Source organism: Notamacropus eugenii, chromosome 3 (assembly GCF_028372415.1).
Source record: "Notamacropus eugenii isolate mMacEug1 chromosome 3, mMacEug1.pri_v2, whole genome shotgun sequence".
Taxonomy (NCBI): Eukaryota; Metazoa; Chordata; class Mammalia; order Diprotodontia; family Macropodidae; genus Notamacropus; species Notamacropus eugenii.
Genome location: NC_092874.1, coordinates 55,087,933 through 55,108,728, shown reverse-complemented (window position 1 = coordinate 55,108,728; position 20,796 = coordinate 55,087,933). Strand labels below are relative to the sequence as shown.

General features: G+C 39.5%; 1 protein-coding gene across 5 annotated transcripts in view; it reads left to right on the top strand.

The window, feature by feature from the left end:
- The window catches only part of DBF4 (DBF4-CDC7 kinase regulatory subunit), a 35,778-nt gene that overhangs the window by 6,910 nt on the left and 8,072 nt on the right, over positions 1-20,796 (top strand). The window contains exons 2-8 of one of the 5 annotated variants that reach the window (XM_072651595.1): positions 3,585-3,757; positions 10,131-10,310; positions 12,293-12,343; positions 15,350-15,419; positions 15,634-15,710; positions 19,450-19,480; positions 19,705-19,747. In XM_072651595.1, the coding sequence (XP_072507696.1) occupies positions 3,585-3,757; positions 10,131-10,310; positions 12,293-12,343; positions 15,350-15,419; positions 15,634-15,710; positions 19,450-19,480; positions 19,705-19,747 (625 nt within the window). Of the gene's footprint in view, positions 1-3,584; positions 3,758-10,130; positions 10,311-12,292; positions 12,344-15,349; positions 15,420-15,633; positions 15,711-19,449; positions 19,481-19,701; positions 19,748-20,796 lie in introns of all 5 variants that reach the window. The other 4 variants (XM_072651593.1, XM_072651594.1, XM_072651597.1 and 1 more) reach the window with 4 other exon arrangements.

Here is a 20,796-nt window from a genome sequence, read left to right as displayed (position 1 = left end):
GGCAATTTACGTCTTAGTAATATCCCAAATGATTGTGACCTCTAATTAAGTATGGGTGTGGTCATGTTGGAAACCAGCCGCCAGGATTGCTCTGTAAAGGTTCCATGCAAACCATCTTCTCAGTCTCTTTTTGGTTGATCATACAACCTTTGGAATAGGTTGGGTTAATGACACCTTATTTTGGAGACTACTGCCACTGGCTGTAAATAGGTTACAAGGAAGTTAAGGGCAGAGGACAATGTAAGTTTGCAAAGTAAATTACTTCTGAGTAACTGCTTCTAGCCAAGTGTCACTGACTTGCATGTGCCAGTTGATATAGTGAAGGGAATTTTGGACTACCCGAGCTGGGGGACCCATGAAGCCCTGGAACAGTGGCACTTGAATTATTGCTGAGAGGAGCCTTCTGTTAGCATTAGGACTAGTAGCCAGAACCCACCCCACCCTCCCTTACCCTCCTACTTGGGAGGGTCCTCAAGAAAGTGCTTGAGACTCCCCTAAGGAGCAGGAAGCAGAGGTGGGTGTGGGAGCTGTACCTATGGCTCTCCGGGGTGGAGTGGGACCCTGCTTAGAGCTCTGCTATGATTTGATTCCTTTTGACACCTCCCACAGTGGGGGTGAAATCATTCTAGCACATCAGCTTGGCTTGAGTCAGGTCAATAGGCCAACTTCTCCTTTCCTTGCCTTTGCATCATGACACTATATTTCAGGCTAGAGCTCCTGAATATGCACATTGGACCCCTGCAGCTTTCCTCTTCTCGAAGCCCCTTCCTCTGTCTTCAGGCTCTATTTTTCTTGCTCCTTCCCTACTACTGACAAACATGCTCATTTCTTCATCCTTAAGAACTGTTCACCTTACACATAGCCAAACTCTTTTTAAAAAGCTGTTTGTAGTCTTTGTCTCGACTTTCTTTGCTTCTCAACCCCTTAATTCTAACTTCCAGCCTCATCTCTTGCTAAATCTGATAACTTTTCTTAAGTCTTCATCCTTTCTCTTGTGCAGCTTTTGAGACTGTCACCAACCCCCTCTTGGATCTTATCATCTCTGTTGTGTCTCTCCTTCTTGTCTGACTTTGTTGGGTCATCCATCATCTCTGCCCTTCCCTGAGCAGCCCTCCTCCAGGCTCTAACCTGGGTCTTCACAGGACTTTACAGGTGATTCAGATCTGCTGATCCAGACCTAGCCTTTCTCCTGAGCTCTAGTCTCTTATCCCCAGTTCTCTATTGTAGACTTCTAACCAAACGTCTGTTAAGTATCTCAGACTCAACATGTCCGAAACAAAACTCATTGTCTTCCCTCCTAAACTACCCTTATTCCAAACTTTAACTTTCTCACCACCCTTCCAGGCATTCAGATTCACCACCTTAGGTCCATTCCTCCCTTTCCCTCACTGTCGCCAATTGGTTAGTGAGTCTTTGATATTATTTCCACAAAAGTTCTTAGAAAATGTCCCCTTCTGTCTATTCACACAGCCACCACCCTAGTCCAGGCCCTTATCACTTCTTGCCTGACCTATTGTCCTCCTGTTTCAAGTCTCACCCTTCCCCATTCCAGCTTCCACATAGCTACCAAGGTAACTTTTCTAATGGGCAGGTTCAACCATGTCACTTCCTTATTCAGTACATTTTGGTGGCTCCCTATTACCTCTAGTAACAAATATTTCATATTTATCACATTCTTTTTTAAGGTTTATTTTTGTTAAGTTTTATAATGTATGTCATAGTGCAGTAGTACATTATATAATCTATAAAATAAAATTGGTAACTGGTGCCAATGCTACTAAAATGAATGTGTTGTCTGTTACCCCATGACTCCATTTACCATCCCAGTGGCTTTGCAAGACAAAATACCCAGTCTTGCAAACACTCCTCTATATGTATTCTCTCCTTTTATTTATTATAACTTGAGGGAAGGGACCTTCTCATTTTTTGTATCTGTCCCAGCTCTTAGCATAATGATTGGCCTATAGTAGGTGCTTTTTCTTTCATTGATTCATTCAAGTCCCTTTCTCTCCATTGAAACAACCACTATGCTGGTTCAGACCCTGATCTCTGCCTGCTCTCTTGAAATAGGCTCCTAGTGAGTCTCAATCCAATGTATCCTGCACCCAGCTGTCAAAAGGACTTTCCTAAAGTGCAAGTCTGACCATGTCAGTCTCGCATTCAGTAAATTCCCATGTCTCCCTTCTGGGTGCTTAATAGGTTTTTATTGATTTAGATCATCCTCTCTCTGCCTAAGGACTTTCAGTGGCTTCCTATTGCCTTTTAAAGTCCTTCAGAATCTGCTTTGAACCTACATTTCCTACTGTATTTCACATTACCTTCACATACTCTGTGTTCTGGCTAAACCAATCCCTCTTGGTTATTACTCCGTAGGTGACATACCATTTTCCTTCTGCCTGTATTTACCTCCCTGTCTGTAGTCTACAAGAAGCCTTTTCTGATTCTTCTGAATTGTTAATGCTCTTTTCAAGTTAGGGTGTATATTATTTTCTATGTGTGTTATATTCCTCCCTTTCCTCCCAATAGAATGTCCTTCATAAGCGGAAACTATTCTCACTCTTCACAAATAGGCCCAGAGCCTAGTGCAGAACTTGAAATGCTTGTTGAATTGGACTAGAAGCTATTGAATGAACTAGTACTAATTTTTTTTAAAATCATCTTCTAAAATCTAGGGATTTCATCATTTTGGATAACCAAATTTTCTGGATTGTTTAACAATTTTAGATGGAAATCTTTTGAAAACGTAGGGTTTTAACTCCATGATCTCTAAGGTCCTTTTTTCCAGCTCTAAAATGATTCTATATATGTAATTGATACAGTTTTGATAATTCTTCCTCAGTGAAATTTCTTCACAAAATAAGAAATATGACCAGCAAAATAATAAAAGAAAAACCCTTGAAAATGAATTACTATTTTGCTATATTGAAAGAGAACTTTTGTCTTTTATATATTTCGCATTATGTTTAAAACACATTGAAATTAATTGTCAGTAGTTCTCAAAATAGTATCTAAAGTTGAATTATTATTGATTATTTTTTTAAATAACGCTTTTTGTGTGAAATTAATACACAAGATAGCCATTGAACTGCAATGGAAATACAGTCTCCATTTGTTTATTAGTTAGTTTAATGTGGTTTGGAGGTTGCATAGTCTAGCCCCAAAGAAAACTTAAACAGCCATCTCTTCTGGGTGACATACACCAAGGAATATGACAGATGTGGCATTACATTATTGCTTTGGTTCTCCTTCCACTCTGGGGGGAGAGTAGTGACAACTTCTTGATAAGCCAGAACCCAACGTAGTAATTCCGTCACCTGGAGTCTCCAAAGAGAGAATTGTTACTGGGCAGAGAAAGGGTGGTAGGACCCAAGCCCCTACTTCTCTTGAAAACCTCACCATGTAACTTGACAGAATTTTTTTTTTTATGCCATGGGTTGTTATCTTCTGGATTAGCCATTTATTTCTCAGAAGGTAAGAGGTTGAAGTAGAGTTCTCCTCTAATTTTATTAAAACTCAATTAAAATAATTATGTAAAAATTGACCTTTCTATAAAACATAATCTAATTATAAAACTTTTTTTGTAGCAGGTGGTATCCAAATAAAAAATGAGAAAAGTAAACCATCTTTGAAAACTGTGAAAAATGATAAATCAGAAAAGTCTAAATATAAGCCACTCTGGGGAAAAGTCTTTTATCTTGATTTGCCATCTATTGTGATCTCTGAAAGACTGGAAAAGGACCTCAAGGAACTAGGAGGGGTAAGTTAAAATGCTGTATTTTAACAAAAAATTTCCCCATGAATTTATATGTTTTTAACTTGGGCCCTCATTGCAGCAAGGCAGTCTTTCCTTATGTCCCTGATGAATTTGCTTTTCCACTCATTTCAGTGACACTGTTCCAAACTTTTATCCCTTCTCAAATCTTTCCGCCCTCTCTCCTCCTATTTCCCCTCCCCCCCAGAAAAAATGAGAGCATTCATAAGTGCTCCCTCTTCTCTCATCCTCCTTTTGTTTCACACAGATGCCTTCCTTACTCCTTCTGTCCCTGATGAAGAGCTACCCCATCTTCTTGCCAGGGCACACCTCCTGCACACCCCAGATTCCATCCTTTCCCCTTTTCTCCCATAGATTGCCCCACTATCTTCTCCATACGCTAATTTTCAATCTCTCCTATCCACATCTCCAACTCCCCGTTGTCTGTTATTTCTTGTGTACTTCTTGACTAAACCCTTTGAAGAAGGGGCTACACTAGATGCCTTCATGTTTTCTCACTTGCTTCTAAATCCATCTATTATCTCACTTCTGACCCCATACAGTTGATCCACCATCTCCAGAATGATCATTGATCTCTTCATTGCCAAATTTAATGGTCTATTTTCTTTTTTTTTTTTTTTTTTAATTTTTATTTTTTTGGTCTATTTTCAATCCTGGAGCTTATTGAACTCTCTGGCCAGTGGGTTGTGAAATCATGTCATTTCAACCTTTCTGTCTCTCGCATAGTCACCTTCACTGGGCTGTGCTGTCACAAGCCCTCAGCACCTCTCCCCTGCACTGTTACCATGACTTTCCCTGCCTCAGCTTTCCCTCTACTCCATGCCATTCTTCATCCAACTGCCAGAAAGATTTTCTGAAAGCATAGCTCCTGACACTGTAACCCCCAGGTCCCAGTGAAGTCCACTGGCTCCCTGTTACTTCCAGGATCAGATATAAAATCCTGTGTTTGGCATTTACCAATCTGGACCCTTCCCACCTTTCTCGTCTTCTGATACTGTTCCCTGCATGCGCCCTTAGGATCCTGCTGTGCTGGCCTTCTTACTGTTCCTCCCATGAACTCCTTGGACTGACTGTCCTCTGATTCCTGGAATGCCCTCCCTCCTCACCTTGCGCTCCCAGCTTCTACAGCTTCCCTTGGTCTCAGCTCAAATATTACCTTCTGAAGAGACCTTTGTTGGTCCCCCATCCCTACAGTGCCTCTACTCTGTGTCTTGTATGTACCTAGTTATTATACTCATCTCTCACATTAGAATGGAAAAAGCTACCTGAAGTCAGTGTATCCATCCCTGCACAGTGTTTGGCATGTAGGAAGTGCACACTAAATGGATTCTTAATGACTGGTTGACTTTGTCAGAATAGAACAAGGGATTCTCTGCATAGAACAAGGTAGTTTGAAAGAAAGTTTTCATTTTGAAAAAAATATTCCCTTGCCTTAGCATGCCTTAGTGAATAGAAAGGAAGCTTTGAGTCAGGAAGACACTTAGGTTGAAGTCTTGCCTCAGTGTGGCCATGTCAGCACCACAGGCAGCTTGTTAAGCCCGTAACTGCAGGTAAGTTGCACACTCAGCTATGAAGGCAATTTCCACTTTGGGAATTCCCTAGATCTGTGAAATCCATTTTTTTGGTGGAGATGGGGGAAGAGGGAGTAAATAACGTCAAGCTTAAAATTGATGTTAACTTTTTTTTTTAACATAAAGACAAGCCTATTATTTAAAGTTGACCATGAGATTGAGAAGCACATTGAGAGGAGACACCTATTGTGTTCTAGGGCAGGTAATCAGGGTGTAATGGAAAGAGTTCCAGATTTAGAATCAGTAGTACTGATGCAAAGAACTTTGTGAGGGACCATGTTCAAGTCTTTCTGAGCCTCAGTTTCCTCAAGTGCAAAATAGCTGTGATAATACACATACTACCTAACTCATTTTGTAGGGATGAAAAAAAGCACTTGGGAAATAATTTGTACCAAGCTGGTGCTTAGATTCTTGGCTTGGGCAGGAGCTCTAGTTTATTATTCAGTGGTGCTGAGCGTCAGCAATCTGGGAGAAAAAGCATTAATAGTTTAAAGTGGGCCAAAAAAAAGAGTGTGGTTTTGTGTGAAATGCTATAAAATTCTCCTGGTTATTAGTAAATATTTATGGAAATGCCTGTCATTGGCTTTTATATATGTACTTAAAATTGTAATCCCTGTAAGAATACTTTTTTAATAGAAAATTGCCTGCTTTTTCAATACTGATTTTTTTTGACACAGAGCTGGAAAGGTTAACTAACATCTAGGGTGACAGAATTAAGATCCAAAAAAAACTAAGCCCATTCCATAGAACGGAATAATGTGCTAAACCTAATAAGATGAGATTTAATAGGATAAATGTTTTATCTTACATATGAGGTAAAAATTCTTCTCATCTTCTACCTGAAATACAAAATTGCATCAGAACAGGCTGGTCCGCCTCTCTATTGACTGCTTAGAGAACAAGGTTAAATGAGAAGGACTTGGAGGGTGAATGGATAACAAGCCCAGTGGGAATCGGCCAGATATACACCAAAGTAGCCTGGCACTGCCTGAAATTAGATTCTTCTACCTAGTCTTTTTCTCTGCCGAGTTTGTGGCTTTCCTATGCTAGTGTCTAAGAGACTGAGGGACTCCTTTATAACATGTCTGTGTGAAATAGTAATGATAAAAGATATCTCCAGGTTTGGAGACAAAGCATAATATGACTTTTACATCATCAAGAACAGCTAGGGAGACAGTGAATAAACCAGGAAACCAAAAAGAAAGGAGAATGAAGGAATAAGGAAAGTAAAAGTTGATCTGCCTAATGTCGGTACATAAGCACAGTATTGTGGACAGTGTAGTTTGACTCAGTTGATCTCTGTCCCCTGTTCACCACTGCCTGCTTCATCTAGAAAATACACTGACATGCTGGAGTACACATAGATTAAGGCAGTCTGGATGATGAGGGGACTAGAAGCCTTACCCTATAAGGGCTGATTGAAGAAACTGGGATGACTTAAGTGGATATATGATTATGTTCTTTAAAATTTTGATGGGGTGTTAAATGGAAGAAAAATTAAATTTATTCTACTTCCTCTTAGAGGACAAAAGTAAAGCCAGTTCACAGGGATGCAAATTTTGGCTCAAAATGATGAAAAACTGTACTATTAGAAGTGTCCAAAATTAGATTTGGGTTCCTTTGAAGGGGGTGAATTCTCAGTCTCTTAAGATGATCCTCAGTAACACACCCCTCCCCACCCCTCATTGTACCTGCTTCAGCTAGGTTGTACTTAAGATGACCCTTGAGGGCCCTTACAGGTAAAAAGATTTGCATTATTGATTTAGGTTCTCTTAACTTTTGCTAAGCACTTTACCTACAATCTTTACTATGTACATTTACACATAATTGTAAACTTGCTATATGATTTTGCTAAGTCTGGTATCTAGGACCAGCCAATGGATGAGATAGGCCAAGTGGGCTAATTGCCGGTACTCAGTCACTATCAACTAGGATTGAATAGGGTGGGAGTTGCAGGGTTCCCAGGGATGTCATTTGACTGAAATCCCCAAAAGTTAACAAAACAGTAAAGTAACTTCAGCATTAGTGCTTATGCGATCATTGATCTCATCAGTTTGACTGCCTTCCAGTGATGGAAACTTCCATTCTTGTTGTTTGTCCCAGAGCACCTACCCAGAGTTCTCCTGGCTCTCACTTTCAGCTCAGCGGTACCAGGAGAAGAGTAACTGAGCTGGCATCCTGTCATCCCTCTTCCTTCCTGCTTCTCTTCTGGTCATATGGTTCCTTGATGTCTTCTTATTTGACTTGAGTTACTCGTTGGAATCTACTCATACCTACTATGTATCTCAGTACCATTATAGCAATACCAGTAAGAGTGTGGTCATTAACAACGAGAGGTACAGAATCAGGAGGACCTACATTTCCATAGGGAGAGTTGCTTCACAAGTTCACGTCCCAATCAGCTGTCCACCCGGTCCACTTACCACCTGTTTGCTGTGGAGTCAAGTAACATCTTCCTTTACATGTTCTACCACAAAACTCTCTTCCTTAGATACCTCTCCCCGTGTGTGTTGTCTTCCCCTATTCCCTATCAGAATGTAAGACCCTGGAGTGCAGTGACTGCCTCCATCTAAACACTGCTATGGCAGTGGGTGTGTTTATTGCAGTTAAATGAGGGTGACTTAATTTGTCCAAAAAAATTCACCACAGCTTTAATTTGAGGGGAAAAAAAATTCTCATGGAAAGAATAACATGCTTATTTTTTTGAAGAAAGGAGCATCTGAGCAGTAACCCAAAGGGCAGTGTCTCTTTCAGTGTATTTGAACTCTTCAGAATGCTTTTCAAGTGTACCAAAACCTGGCTTCCCTAGGGTCTGGGGCTGCCATTCTTGGACTCACCTTCCCTGCCAAACAGCAGGCACTTTGGGCTCCTTTACCAGGGTATTTTTGAACTGTCCACATGCCCTCCTGGGCCCATATGGAAGGATGGTAAGCAGAGGAACTTAAAAGTAATTTCTCAGTTAGTCACTTCGTTGACTTAATAGGCATATTAAGGACCCTCAGGGGTTCCTGTGTCTGAAAAATATAACACCCGACCTCATGGTAAGCTTGTCTTAATTTAGTACAGCAGACATCATCAAGGTTTGTGTGGCACTTTTCACAAAGCATTTCCTTCATTTTATTCTCACAACACCTCTGGGAGATAAGTGCTCTTATTATCTACATTTTATAGATGAGGAAGCCACAGTGTCTGAGGTAGGATTTGAACTCAGGTCTTCCAGATTTCAAGTCCTATGTTCTATCCACCAAGCCCTCTAGCCTCCTTGTACGGGTCATCACCAGCCCCTGCTTCCATCATTCTAACAATATCTTCTTTTTATTAAAAAAAAAAATTTTTAAATCTTAATAGCATCGAAGATAGCCTGAAATATATATATAGCCTGAAAGATAGTCTCAGCACCAGCTCTGTGGTCAGAGACAAGTTACTTATCCTTTCATTCCTAAAAACAGTTGGAAATACCCAGAGTATCTGTTTTTCGGGGCCATTGAGGCTCTTGTTGATGCACAAATATTAGTGGTGACTGCGGTTATTCCAGTACAGCTAGCTTCCCATTTTAGGAAGAACCAATAGGGCTTCCAGTGACAGTCCACATTGCATCTTGGCATCCCGGGTGATCTTGTCCAGCCTTTTTGTTATAATATGGTATAAATGAGAAAACCAAGAGATGACTGAATCAGAAAAGCTACTGAGTATGAACTTGCCGACCCTGCGCATGCAGGTCATTTGTAGTCCTGTAGCAGTCTCTGGACTCCTGGCAATCCAGAGCCCCAGGCTCAGGTTAAGCCTCAAATCCCTAACTGTTTTGTTACTCCCAGCCAGCCTGAGGCTACAGGACAGTAGCAAACCCCTAGTAGTGTGGTGAGGATCAAATCACAAAAAAATGAATCATGTGACAAATCTAGAATGCTAGGGAAATGTCTGTTATTATTACATCTCCTTTAAAAATGGGGAGGAAGGCACTTTGATATTTCCATCACAGATTTCCTTCTGGTCTGGAAGTTTGGGAATAGCCTATTTCGTCTAACGACAGTCTTCTTTTACGTAGTAACATCCCCATCTGCTGGAACTTTGAAATATTGCTACAAAATGTTTTAGGGTGGTTTTTTTTTTTGTATAGTGTTGTGTGTTTGTTTCTATCAGCATGACTAAACATTTTTCCTAAATTAGTTTTTATTTGGTTTCAGCATATTTTATGCCCTATTTTGAGATAGGATTGAGAGCAGAGTTATTTCTACTATAAAAGAAAGAAGGTGGTGTCATTTCGAGTCTAGTATGCCACTAGACTCAAGAGGAAATATTCTCTTTTATTGTTCTTAAGGCATTGACTAATTTCCAAATCACATAACGTTATTTTAATTTTTCCTTTTTGTACTTACTTTATGCTTATTACATTTTGGTGGTTATCTTAATGATTATATAAAACATGACTACCTGAAGGCAAGGACTGTGTCATTTCTTTTGGTGGGGGGGACAGCTAGTTCAGTGCCTGGCAGGCGCACAAGAGACAGTAGTTGCTTCTTGATCTAATGATTGATTGATAGATTGACGCTTGTATAGAATCTGTATTATCTGTGATGTTGGTTCCATAAACCATACATCTCATTACTATAATTAGACCTTTACATTAAAAAGATTTTTTTGACAAATGTTGCTGGATGGGTTCATCATTTGTAAGCTAGAGGGCACTAAACTGAATTCGTTTGAATTCAAGTAGCACAAGCATAACACATTCTTGATATTTTTTTTACCTTTTTCAAAAATATTGATTCTTTTTTTTTTTTTTTTAGAGAGTTGAAGAATTTCTCAGCAAAGATATAAGTTACCTAATTTCAAATAAAAAGGAAGCAAAATATGCTCAGACATTGAGGTGTATTTCTCCTGTCCCAAGTCCAGAATCAACATATACAGGAGGAAACACTTCACCTCACCCTAGCTGTGATGGAAGTTCATTCAAGACTCCAGATTCAGTAAGTTAAACCTTATGCCTTTATATTAATTAACTTTGTTGCTCCTCTTCATAACATGTGCGAATCCTCTTTTCATTTCCCATCATTTTGAAGACAAGGCAGTTTCATGATCTCTGAACTTAGATGCTTATGCAAATATGCATTGCTTATGCCTTTAGTAGTTACAGAATATTGTCCAGTCTTTCCAGATGCGTTTCATTTTTCAAATGACAGCAAAAGGGGAAAGAATAGGGGAAAGCCCTTTTATCTCAGTATGCGGTGCTTTCAGTGAAGAATGCCTTCTCCCAATGCAGCTTGGCCCTTTCTCTGCAACTAAAAGAATCCTACGTTTGCCCTGGGCCGTTACAGTTCAGTGACTTCCTCAGATTCGTCAAACTAGTGTGTGTCAGAGACAGGACTTGGCAGCTCTACATCGTATGTCATACTGCCTCTGATAACTAGAAGAAGGTAGTAAAGTGTTTGGGGTTGGGGCTCTCCTTAATAGAGTACCACAGAGGAAGCTAGCTCAAGATCACCCGGGACACAGAGTGACATGATTTGGATGTGAGGGGTTTTAGTGGGAGAAATAGAAGACCTGTGTAGCCTGATTTTGAAATTGAGGAAACATGCGTTCTGTTCAATAAAAGCAGCAAATGTGTTTCGGTTCCATTTTATGGCCAGTTTGAGGAACTGGGAAAGGTGGGGAAGTGTGTGGAAGATTGGGAAGGTGGGAAAAGGGGAGAGAGACAAGGAGAATCAGAATAGACTACTCACCTTTTCTTAGAGGAAGGAAGGAAAAGCACATATACACACACACGCTCGATATAATAATAAGATTAGCAGAGCATCTTACGTATATTCTCTCATTTCACCCTCACAACCACCCTCAAAAGAAAGTGCTATTATTATACCCCTTTTACTAATAAGGAAATGAGACAGAAAGGGGTTAAACAACTTCCCTAGGATCATACAACTAGTAAGTGTCTGAGGCAGGATTCAGACTCATCTGTTCTTGACACCCAAGTCCAGTGCTCTATCCACTATAGTCCCTAGCTGCCTCAAGCAAATAAGAGGGGTGGTTTAGTGGCTTCTACAGTAACTTTTAAAGAATTGACACCCTTGCTGTCCGTATGGGCTCTTATTGGAAAGGCCATTGGACCTTTTGTATTAGGAACTAGAACTGTGTAATAAATTTACTTTTGTTTACAAACATAGTTTCAGTGGGACAAAGTAAAGGTAGGAAAGTGTTTAGAGAAACATTTTCAGTGCTGCTTAACTGAGAGGTGTACTGAAGAGAGCAGAACATGGTACCAGTTCAAGTCTAGTTCTGATAATAAATATCCTCTGCCTATTTGTCATACATGGCCATTGTGAAGATTGAGTAAGAACCTATGTGAAACTCTTTGGAGAAAATTTATCAGCAAAACCTGGAGAAGAGAAGACTTAGAAGAATTAAAATTTTCAGATCTTTGAGGGACTGTCATGTAGAAGAGGAACTAAAGTTTGGCTTCCTTTGCTTGATCCTAGAGTCCATAACTGGGACAACTAGACTGGAAGATTTCTTCTTCACAATTAGAGCAAAGTAGGACCTGAGTGGCCTACTTGGGAAGTCATGAGCCCCCAGGAGTGGAGGCCTTTAAGCAAAGGTTATACAGTCACTTCTCAAGGTATTCTAGAAAAGATCTATGCTTCAGAAAGGCATTGGTCTGATAGACTCTGAAGTCCCTTCCAAATCTGAGATCCTATGATTCAACATCGCGTGCTACATAAATCTATTACTAAGCATTTTATTAATCCTTGGAAAGATGGGGCTATCTTTGTGTTATCCATTATATCCAGTTATTGTCCTATAATTAGCCATGGGATACATCTGTTTTTATTACGGCAGTAGTCATTTTAGAAATGTTCTGACTTATATCTGTGCTTCTTAGAAATGCCATTTCTTTAAAATGATTAGGTTTTATTTTTCTTCAGTTTACAAATAACCATTTTTCCCCCCATAGGTATGTATGAGCAGAGGAAAATTATTAGTTGAAAAAGCTATCAAGGAACATGTAAGTTGGCAAATTTTTAACAATAATCAAATGAAAAATTTCACTGTTCAGTTACATATAGTGTTTTAATTTCATGTTGATGTTTGGAATGCTAGCTACTCATGACACACTTCTATTCAAAGTCAGTGTCATGTATCTCCTTTTTTAGAGCATATCATCTACTTTAAGATGAACATTTTGTGATCTTTTTAAAGACTCAACACCTCATTGTATTTTTGCAACTAAAAAGTCAAATTTTTGGTAAAGATTCCATCTGTGATTTTACCCATTCTTTTGCTATCTTCCCTTTGAGATATCTTGAAAATCTATCCTTGATTATCCAATTAATATTATCTGCAATTTGGGTTTATTTTGTTTGTAGTTTCATTAAGTTGAGTTTCCCTTCCATATTTCTTGTTAAGCACTATTTCCCTGTTTTCATGCAACACATCGGGTGCCTAAGTGATGTCATCCAAATCATTATTTGAGGCAGCATGGTAAAGGGCATTGGCTCTGGAGTCAGAACCCCAATTCAAATTCTGTCTCTTTGTGTGACCCCCCAGGTGATCTTATGGCTGTCACTAACGCACTTTGGGCAAGTGGAGAGATCTGTCCTTTGAGATCTTTTCCTATTCTGGAGCTACATTTTCTGTCACCAGTAGTGATGAAAAGAGATTTCTCTAGAAAACAGTAAATCTGTATCCTGTTTTGCATCTCTATCTCAGACTCCTGGCTCCTTTTGCCCTTAGCCTTGTGATCCAAGGTCACCATTGGCCAAGGTTGCCTAATTGAAGTTTCTCTCCTTCTGGAGAAAAATTAGGTCCCAAGACCTGGAGTCAGAGGGGGAGTGTGGCGAGTTGGCTGCAGAGAGACCCCTTTCTGGCACACTGATTGGTGACCCTGGGCAAGTCAGTGAGGCTGTAATTTCAGAGAAAGGACTGAGCTATGCTATAGAGGAATTTCGTCCTAGAGGCCCCTACCCTGGTGACACTGTAGTAGATGGCACCCTGTGTTTTAGTCTTCCTAGGTAAACCCCTTTTCCTCATTGTGATCTCAACCTCATCCACCTCTCCCTGTTCTAGCCTTTTATCATCTCTGCTCTGGCTTCATTTTTTTCCTTGTCCTCCAACTAATCTCACCTCTATAAACTCCAACCTTCAGAGGCCCTCACTGTCCTCCCCTCCTCATAGCTGCTTCATAATAGAGCCTAGCATAATGGCTTCCTAGAACCTAATAGGTACATAATAAATGCTTATTGATTGACTAGTTGATTGAAGAATGTTGAGGTCAGCCAACTGTGCTAACTGCTTCCACTACATATTAATAATATTATCTAATCAGAATTGGGTTCTTAGTGCAAGTACAATCCTTTTATTGTTCCCCAAATGACTAATCATACTCTCCACAGTAGCTATTTCAGACTTTCTTTCCTATCTCACCCCTCTCCTATCACCCTCAGCAAAGGATATCACCACCTATTTCACAAGAAAACACACCATCCTCTATGAAAATCAAAACTCACCACCCCTTGCAACTATTGCTCCAGTTTCTGAGCAAGAGGTAGCCTTTCTCCTGGCCACATCTGTCTTTTTAATCTTTTCTAATCTAGTCTTTAATAGTTGATCCAATCCCTGACATCTCTTGGAGATGGAACTCACGATCATTTTCTACCCTTTGTCTTCATTCTTTATTTTTGTCTCCTTCATTTATACCACAGGAATCAAAACCTTGTGGCCAACCTAAGTACGATAAACTTCTCGGTATTAAACAGTAGACAGTCCAAGAGTCAGATGGCCACCAAAGAAAATCCTACTAAGTGTTACAATGATCTGATTGTTATGTAAGGTCTAAAAACCTGGAAAGGTTTCAAGTACAGCATGCATAGCAGACTTGAAATATTCCAAGCGTATCTAATTTCCTGCCCCTCATCCAAAGTACGAACCTATTTGTTTTGAACGCATCCCCCTCTTTCCAAGCATTTTTCTTTGGACCTACATATTCCATTTCATCTTTGAATCTCTCTTCCTCACCTCTCCCCATCTAGTCAGTTGTCAGCCCACAACATATCTTGCATCTACTCCCTTCTACTACTCCTGTAGCCACCATCCTAGTTTAGATCCTCATGAACTCTCACCCAAACTCTTATACCAACTTCCTAATTGTACTGCTGGCTTCCATTCTCTCTTCTCTTAAATCCATCCTTTACGTTGCTGTCAAAAATAACCTTTCTAAGGTAAACGTCTAACCACACCACTCCCCTGTTCCAAAATTACTTGCTTCCTGTTACCTCTAAGATAAAATGAATTCCGCTTGGCACAGCAAAGGCCCATCTCAGTCTGGTTTTGACCTACCTTTGCAGACTGATTTCACATTCTACTTCATGCATTTTTTGTTCCAGTCAAATTGACCTAGTTGCTGCTGCCAGTACTTGGCATCCCAGTCTGTTCCCCAAGCCTGAAAGGCAGTCCTTGTTTACCTAAGCCTCTCAGGCTTCCTTCATGTCCGTCTTCCTATTGATAGCCTTCCTTAATACCAACTCTCCCCTACCATAGTTAGTGTGCCTCCCTCCTCAATTACGAGTATGCTTATGTGGCATTTCCCCATTGTAAAATATAAGCTCCTTGAGATGGGACTTTTTTTCATTTTGTCCATGTATCTCTAGCATTAGCACAGTACTTTTATGTAGTAAATTTTTGCTAGATGCCTGGTGTACTGGACTGGATTTAGATGGCCAACCACAAATTTGTTTTGACTAAAGTCATGGATTTAGTGATCTTGCAAAGACATGAACTAAAGGGGAATACTAACTTTTTTCTAACAGTATTGTAGTATCTAGAGTAGTTTTGATTGTCTTTCTATCAAAGACTTCTTTAAAGGACAGAAAACAGATTGACAAATGATGCTCTGGTAGTCAAATAAAGCAAATACCTTATTTCTTCTTCCTTATTCAGTGTAGTAGTATTTAGCACTTTAAATAGACTTTTCTAAAAAGTATTTTATTATCTAAAAAGCCTTTACTTTTTACAGGAATTCATCCCTTCAAATAGTATCCTGTCAAATGCTTTATCCTGGGGAGTGAAAATTCTTCATATTGATGGTATTGGTTTTTTTTTCCCCCTCCCTTTGGTTGAAAAAATCTTAGAACCAGTTGTAGAAAAAACAGCAGTATTTATGTTGCATGGAATGTTCCTATTTGTAGCTTATTCACATCCAATTTCCTATTTGGACTCTATGTTACTAAGTGTCATTTCTACTTTATTTTTATTTCTGAAAAGAAAAATAACCTTAAACCCTTTTTTCTTTTAATAAAGATATTAAATACTATATTGAACAAAAGAAAAAAGAGTTATATCTGATCAAGAAATCAAGCACATCTGTTAGAGAGGTGGTAAGTATTTTTCTAAATATCTGAAATCATTAAAGAAGGAAAATATCTGAGCAAAATCATGTTTTTGCCATGCTGCTTTTACTTCCAATGATATGCCTTCTCCTGGATCTTTCTAAGGGAAACAACTCAGGGAAAATGCTCCCTTCATAGGAAGCCCGAAGAACCGCCATGGAGGGTTCTGGTTGATGCCATGTGTTACTGCTTTTCATTTAAAATTGATTGTAAGGCTGGGTGAGAATCTGCACAGGATCTTGTCCTTTTTCATTTGTTGTCTCAGCTTAGTGCAGATACTGATACCTTGACTCTGTCCTTCCTGCTGTTACATGTCACAAGGGCAGGGCAAGATCTCATTAGCAGCCAGTCTTCCCTGATGTTGGGCACAGTGCTTTACACAGTGTGGGCATTTAAAGTAAAAGTCTTGTAACTGAGTAATTTAGAGGATTAGAGGCTAGTAAATGCACTTTTTTTATTTCTCTTAATTAAATGTATGTTGTCTTCTGGTTGCTTCTTCTCAACTTCCATGCGTAGTAACAATTGAAAGGGCAGTGGTTTACATGTTGTGATCATAGACTCACATAAGTTACTGACTGGAGGAGTGTTTGTGGCATGGTCATATATCCCCCTCTGCATCTACTACTACTTGTGGCACTTGGAGCAAGTCTCGTAGTCTTTCAGTACCTCCATGTCTTCAGGAATTTGAATTAGATTGCTTCATGGTCTAAAGTCCTAATATCTAACCAATCCCTCTTATTTATGGGTGAAGAAACTACACTCAGTAGGAGTGAGTTAGATTGTAGCAGAAACAAAGCTGGTCATCTAACTCCTGCCACTGTCTCTCTTTTCAACGTGCTAGACTGCCTTCTGTTTGTTAAAGGATGAAACAAGTAAAACTGCCTATGACCACCTTATAAACCAAAGATCAGACTCTTCCAGAGAAGGAAATAACCCATCCCCCCCGCCAAATTACCTGATCATTAATCGTTTACCAAAGATTTGTATTGGTGATCCCAGAAATACTGGTCTCTAGTCCAGTGACCGAGTGCTGGACAAATGAAGCTTTTTTTGTCCATAAAGTAAACCTTGTACTAGAAGGTCAAATTCTGTTATAACTGACACAACAAAAATCACTTCATGATTAATTGAATTTGGATACCATGGGGAGGTATTAATCAAGGATAAGGATCTTCTTTCCCTGCTGGGTATTCAGAATATAAAATTCTCCCACTGACCTTAGCTTATTTTTTAAAATGGTTTTTATTCCTTATCTCTTTTTTTCACAGTAGCTTCTCACACATCCCCTATGTTACACCCTCCCTTGTGACAAAGAAAAACAGTTGAGCAAAAATATCAGACACTGCACTGACTTTGTGTCCAATATTCTGCCATCCTGGTCTATCCAACTCTGGTGTGAGGGAGGAGGAGTGTTTGACCATCCTGTCTCCAAGACCCAAGTGGGTTTTTACTTCACTAAGAGTTCCACTTGAGTTTAACGAATTTTTCGGGTATATGTTTGGTCATTGTGTTTAGTCATTCCTTACGTGGTTCTAGGTGTTTTACTCTGCACTAGTTCTACAAATCTTCACGCATTTTTCTTCTTGTTTGTTATTTCTTATTACACAAAAGTATTCCCTTGTACTCAAGAACCTGAATTATTTGATGGCTACCCTTCTGCTATACTTTCCACAGTGACTGCTCCAACTTTTTTCACATAGTCAGTGTCTAATAAGAAAAAGGAAGTCCCTGCCTCAAGGAGCTTACAGTCCAATGTGGAAAGGCAGCACACAACAGGAATCTGAAAAGCAAGGAGGGGTGGGAGTGGGGGTGCCACATGGGACTTGTTGTTCCCTGGAGCTGAAAGCTGACAGAGCTACAGACAGGAGTGAGCTGCTCTCTATAAAGGAAAGCTTGGAGAGAAGTTCAGTCCTCTGCATCCCAGCCATCTGTGAGTGATGTGGAGTAGGAAGCATTAGCATTTAAGTGCCTGCTAGGTACCAGTCACTATCCTAAATGCTTTTACCAACGCTATCTCATTCAGTACTTACAACACCCCTGGCAGGTAAAGAACGGCTCCTTTTATCCCCATTTTACAGCGTAGGAAGCTGAGGCAAACAGCTACAATGACTTGCCCAGGGTCGCACAACAAGTCAGTAGCTGGGGCTGGATTTGAATTTGAGTCTGTGCGCTGTGCACCCTCCAATGCCTCTGTCTTGTCACCCTTTCTAGTTTGCAGTGCTTCTGTGGAAATTATGTGATTCTTTCTTTGACCACTTACCTATGGGGGAATGGCTCTGGGTTTTATCTGTTCGTGTCATTCCCTCCCGTATTTGGGAATTCAGAGCAGCCTTTCCTGATCCAGATCGTGTCTCCCTCAGTGGTTAGTGCAGTCCCCACTTTTAGAAATGATTTGTATTCACTTTGCTAGGGGCCAGGCCTTTTTCCTTTTTGTCACCCAGAGCAGGGCTCAGTGTGTAATAGGTGCTTCATAGATGTTTATTGAATTGACTTGTAGTAAGTTGGATTTATAAGAGGAGTCTTCCATCCTTGTACTTGGTTAAAATAACTGACTTCCTTCTTGATGTGTCTGTATTCCATTCCTCTTATAATTTGATTAAACAAAATCCTGCCCTATAATTTATTACCTTTAAAATTTTTTTGTTTTCACTTAGCTTATATAAAAGGAAAAGCAGTACAGTGTATGGTGGATGGAGCATTTTTTAAACTAATTTTCTAATTGCTTTGTTATCACCCAGTTTTATTTTCCTCTGTATTGTATTCAGAATGAATTAGTGAAGTGAATTTAAGTGACTGCCTTGATTTGTTACCTATGTAATTTTGAAGAACAGTTCTGACAATTATTGATGAATTCTTTTAAGCTGAAATTTAAACCTGTTAAGTATTTCCAAGCTACAGCCTTTGTCTTAAATGATAGTCTTTTTGTTGATACATAAATAATTATAGTAGAATTTCAAGTGGTCTTGGCTATATTCTAAAAGGAAATTCCTATTACTGATTTCTTCAGTAGGTAATGAGATACGTTGTTTGTTTATGATTGTTGTTTCCTTCAACATCCTCATTGGAAAGACTTTTAAAAACCATTCTAATTAGTTGGGGAAAAAATAATTAAGTACAAGTTATTTTTAACAGATGTGTACATGAATAAATGAGGCCCCAGGAAGGCAATGTGGGATTAAAAACAAGAAAGATAAAAGTCTCTAAATGTGGAACTTCCGTAGGCCTCAGCCTGCATGACTGGGGGCCTTCATTTCTTCTGTCAGAAAGTGAAGATCACACTTGTGCCGCCTCCCTCAGAGAGTTGTAGAGAAAGCTCTTTATAAGCCCTAATGTTCTATGTCAATGGGAACCATTATGTCAGCCGGGTTTTTAATCCAGAAGATTTCAACAAAGTCTCACTGACAGCATGAGAGGGAGGGCATGGCTCAATCCTTGGAAAATCACAGACTGTTTGTATGGAGTTTGAGTTCTACCATGTCCTACCGAATTGGGAAAGACTAAGGGTACAGCCTGTTCTCTGGATTGGAGACCCTCCTTACCAGAAAGTTGACTACCATACTAAGGCAGGGAAAGGTTATGAGTTGCATTGGTACCCAAAACAATAAGACATTCCTGTTTTTTACATTTAGAATTACTGATTAGTGAAAGACATTGACAATGCAAATTACAGTAAAAGACCTTGTTCTTAAACTGAATCTTCACACTAGCCATCTTTTCTTTCTTTCAGGGAAAACGATTAGGTATTCAGAAAACAAAAAGTAAGTATCTTGACATCTTAAAAGTTTTTTTTTAAGTCTTTTTTAAAACAAAAGTTAGTAAAATTGTGTCTTTTTATGATACTCTGGCTCTGGCAGCAAAATTCAAGCCTGTAAGTGAAAAGAACTAGACTATGATGCTACCAGTATGATAATGGATTAATTACTTAAACTCTATGAGATTCAGTATTTAATAATAAAAGAATGTGTTGTGTGTTTCTCAGCAGGAAGGCTCAAAAAGCCATTTGTAAAGGTGGAAGATTCAAGCCAGTAAGTATAAAGTGTAACACCAAAGTAAAAATGGAGGAAATATTTTAAGTAATTTTGTTTTAAGGTTTCTACTTTACAGTTTTAAAGGAAAAAACTAAGGTTGTGTGGTTACATTCTATAAAGTAAATTTAATTAGAGAAAAGATAAGTTTCAAAATAGGATTTGTTTCAGGATAAATGCCATATAAAGGCAGATATGATGTAGCAAATATGAAGGTGGCTTATTTGATTACAGTGGTAATTAGAAATCAGACCTGAGAAAACCATATGGGTGATGTTTCATATGTTAATATGAAAAGTCAGAATGTATGTCCTTCCCATACCACTCTGCCCCTGACCACTAGCATGCCTTCCCCCTCTTCTAGAGCTATAAGATGTAAAAGTTCATTATCGCGTGGTTTTGAGGTAGAATTAAATACAGAGGCATCAGGTCCTCGTGGACCAGAACCAGCCTTAGAGTAAGGATGACCTGGGCTCAGGTCCTGCTTCAGACACACACTTGGCTGTGTGGCCTTGGACATGTCACAATCTCTCAGAGCCCATGGCAGCTCTATAGGAATAGAAGTTGTAGAGTGAGTATAGGTATGTTTTGGTAGAAGGATTTTACTTCCTTGAGAGTTTCCTAGGTCAGTAAAATTACAGACCAATCTAAAAAGGCACATGTTTTCAGTTGCTTGAGAGCAGGTATCTGTTAAAACTGATTTTAACAGAAGAACCTCGAGAACTGAGCACACTTTTATTTACTAATCACCAAGCATTGATTGTGGTGCAGTGGATAAGGCCTAAAATCAGGAATACTTGAGTCCAAATCCAGTCTCAGATACTAATTAGCTGTGTGACCCTGGGGCAAGTCAATTAACCCTGTTTACCTCAGTTTCCTCATCTATAAAATGAGCTGGACAAGGAAATGGCAACCAAGAAAACCCCAAATGGGATCTTGAAGAGCCAGACAAGACTAAAAACAGCACCAGCAACATATGCAGTGTGTATGTGCTATGACTCTTGAGACCAGAGTTCCTAAGAAAAATAACTGGGGCAGGTTTTTCCAAT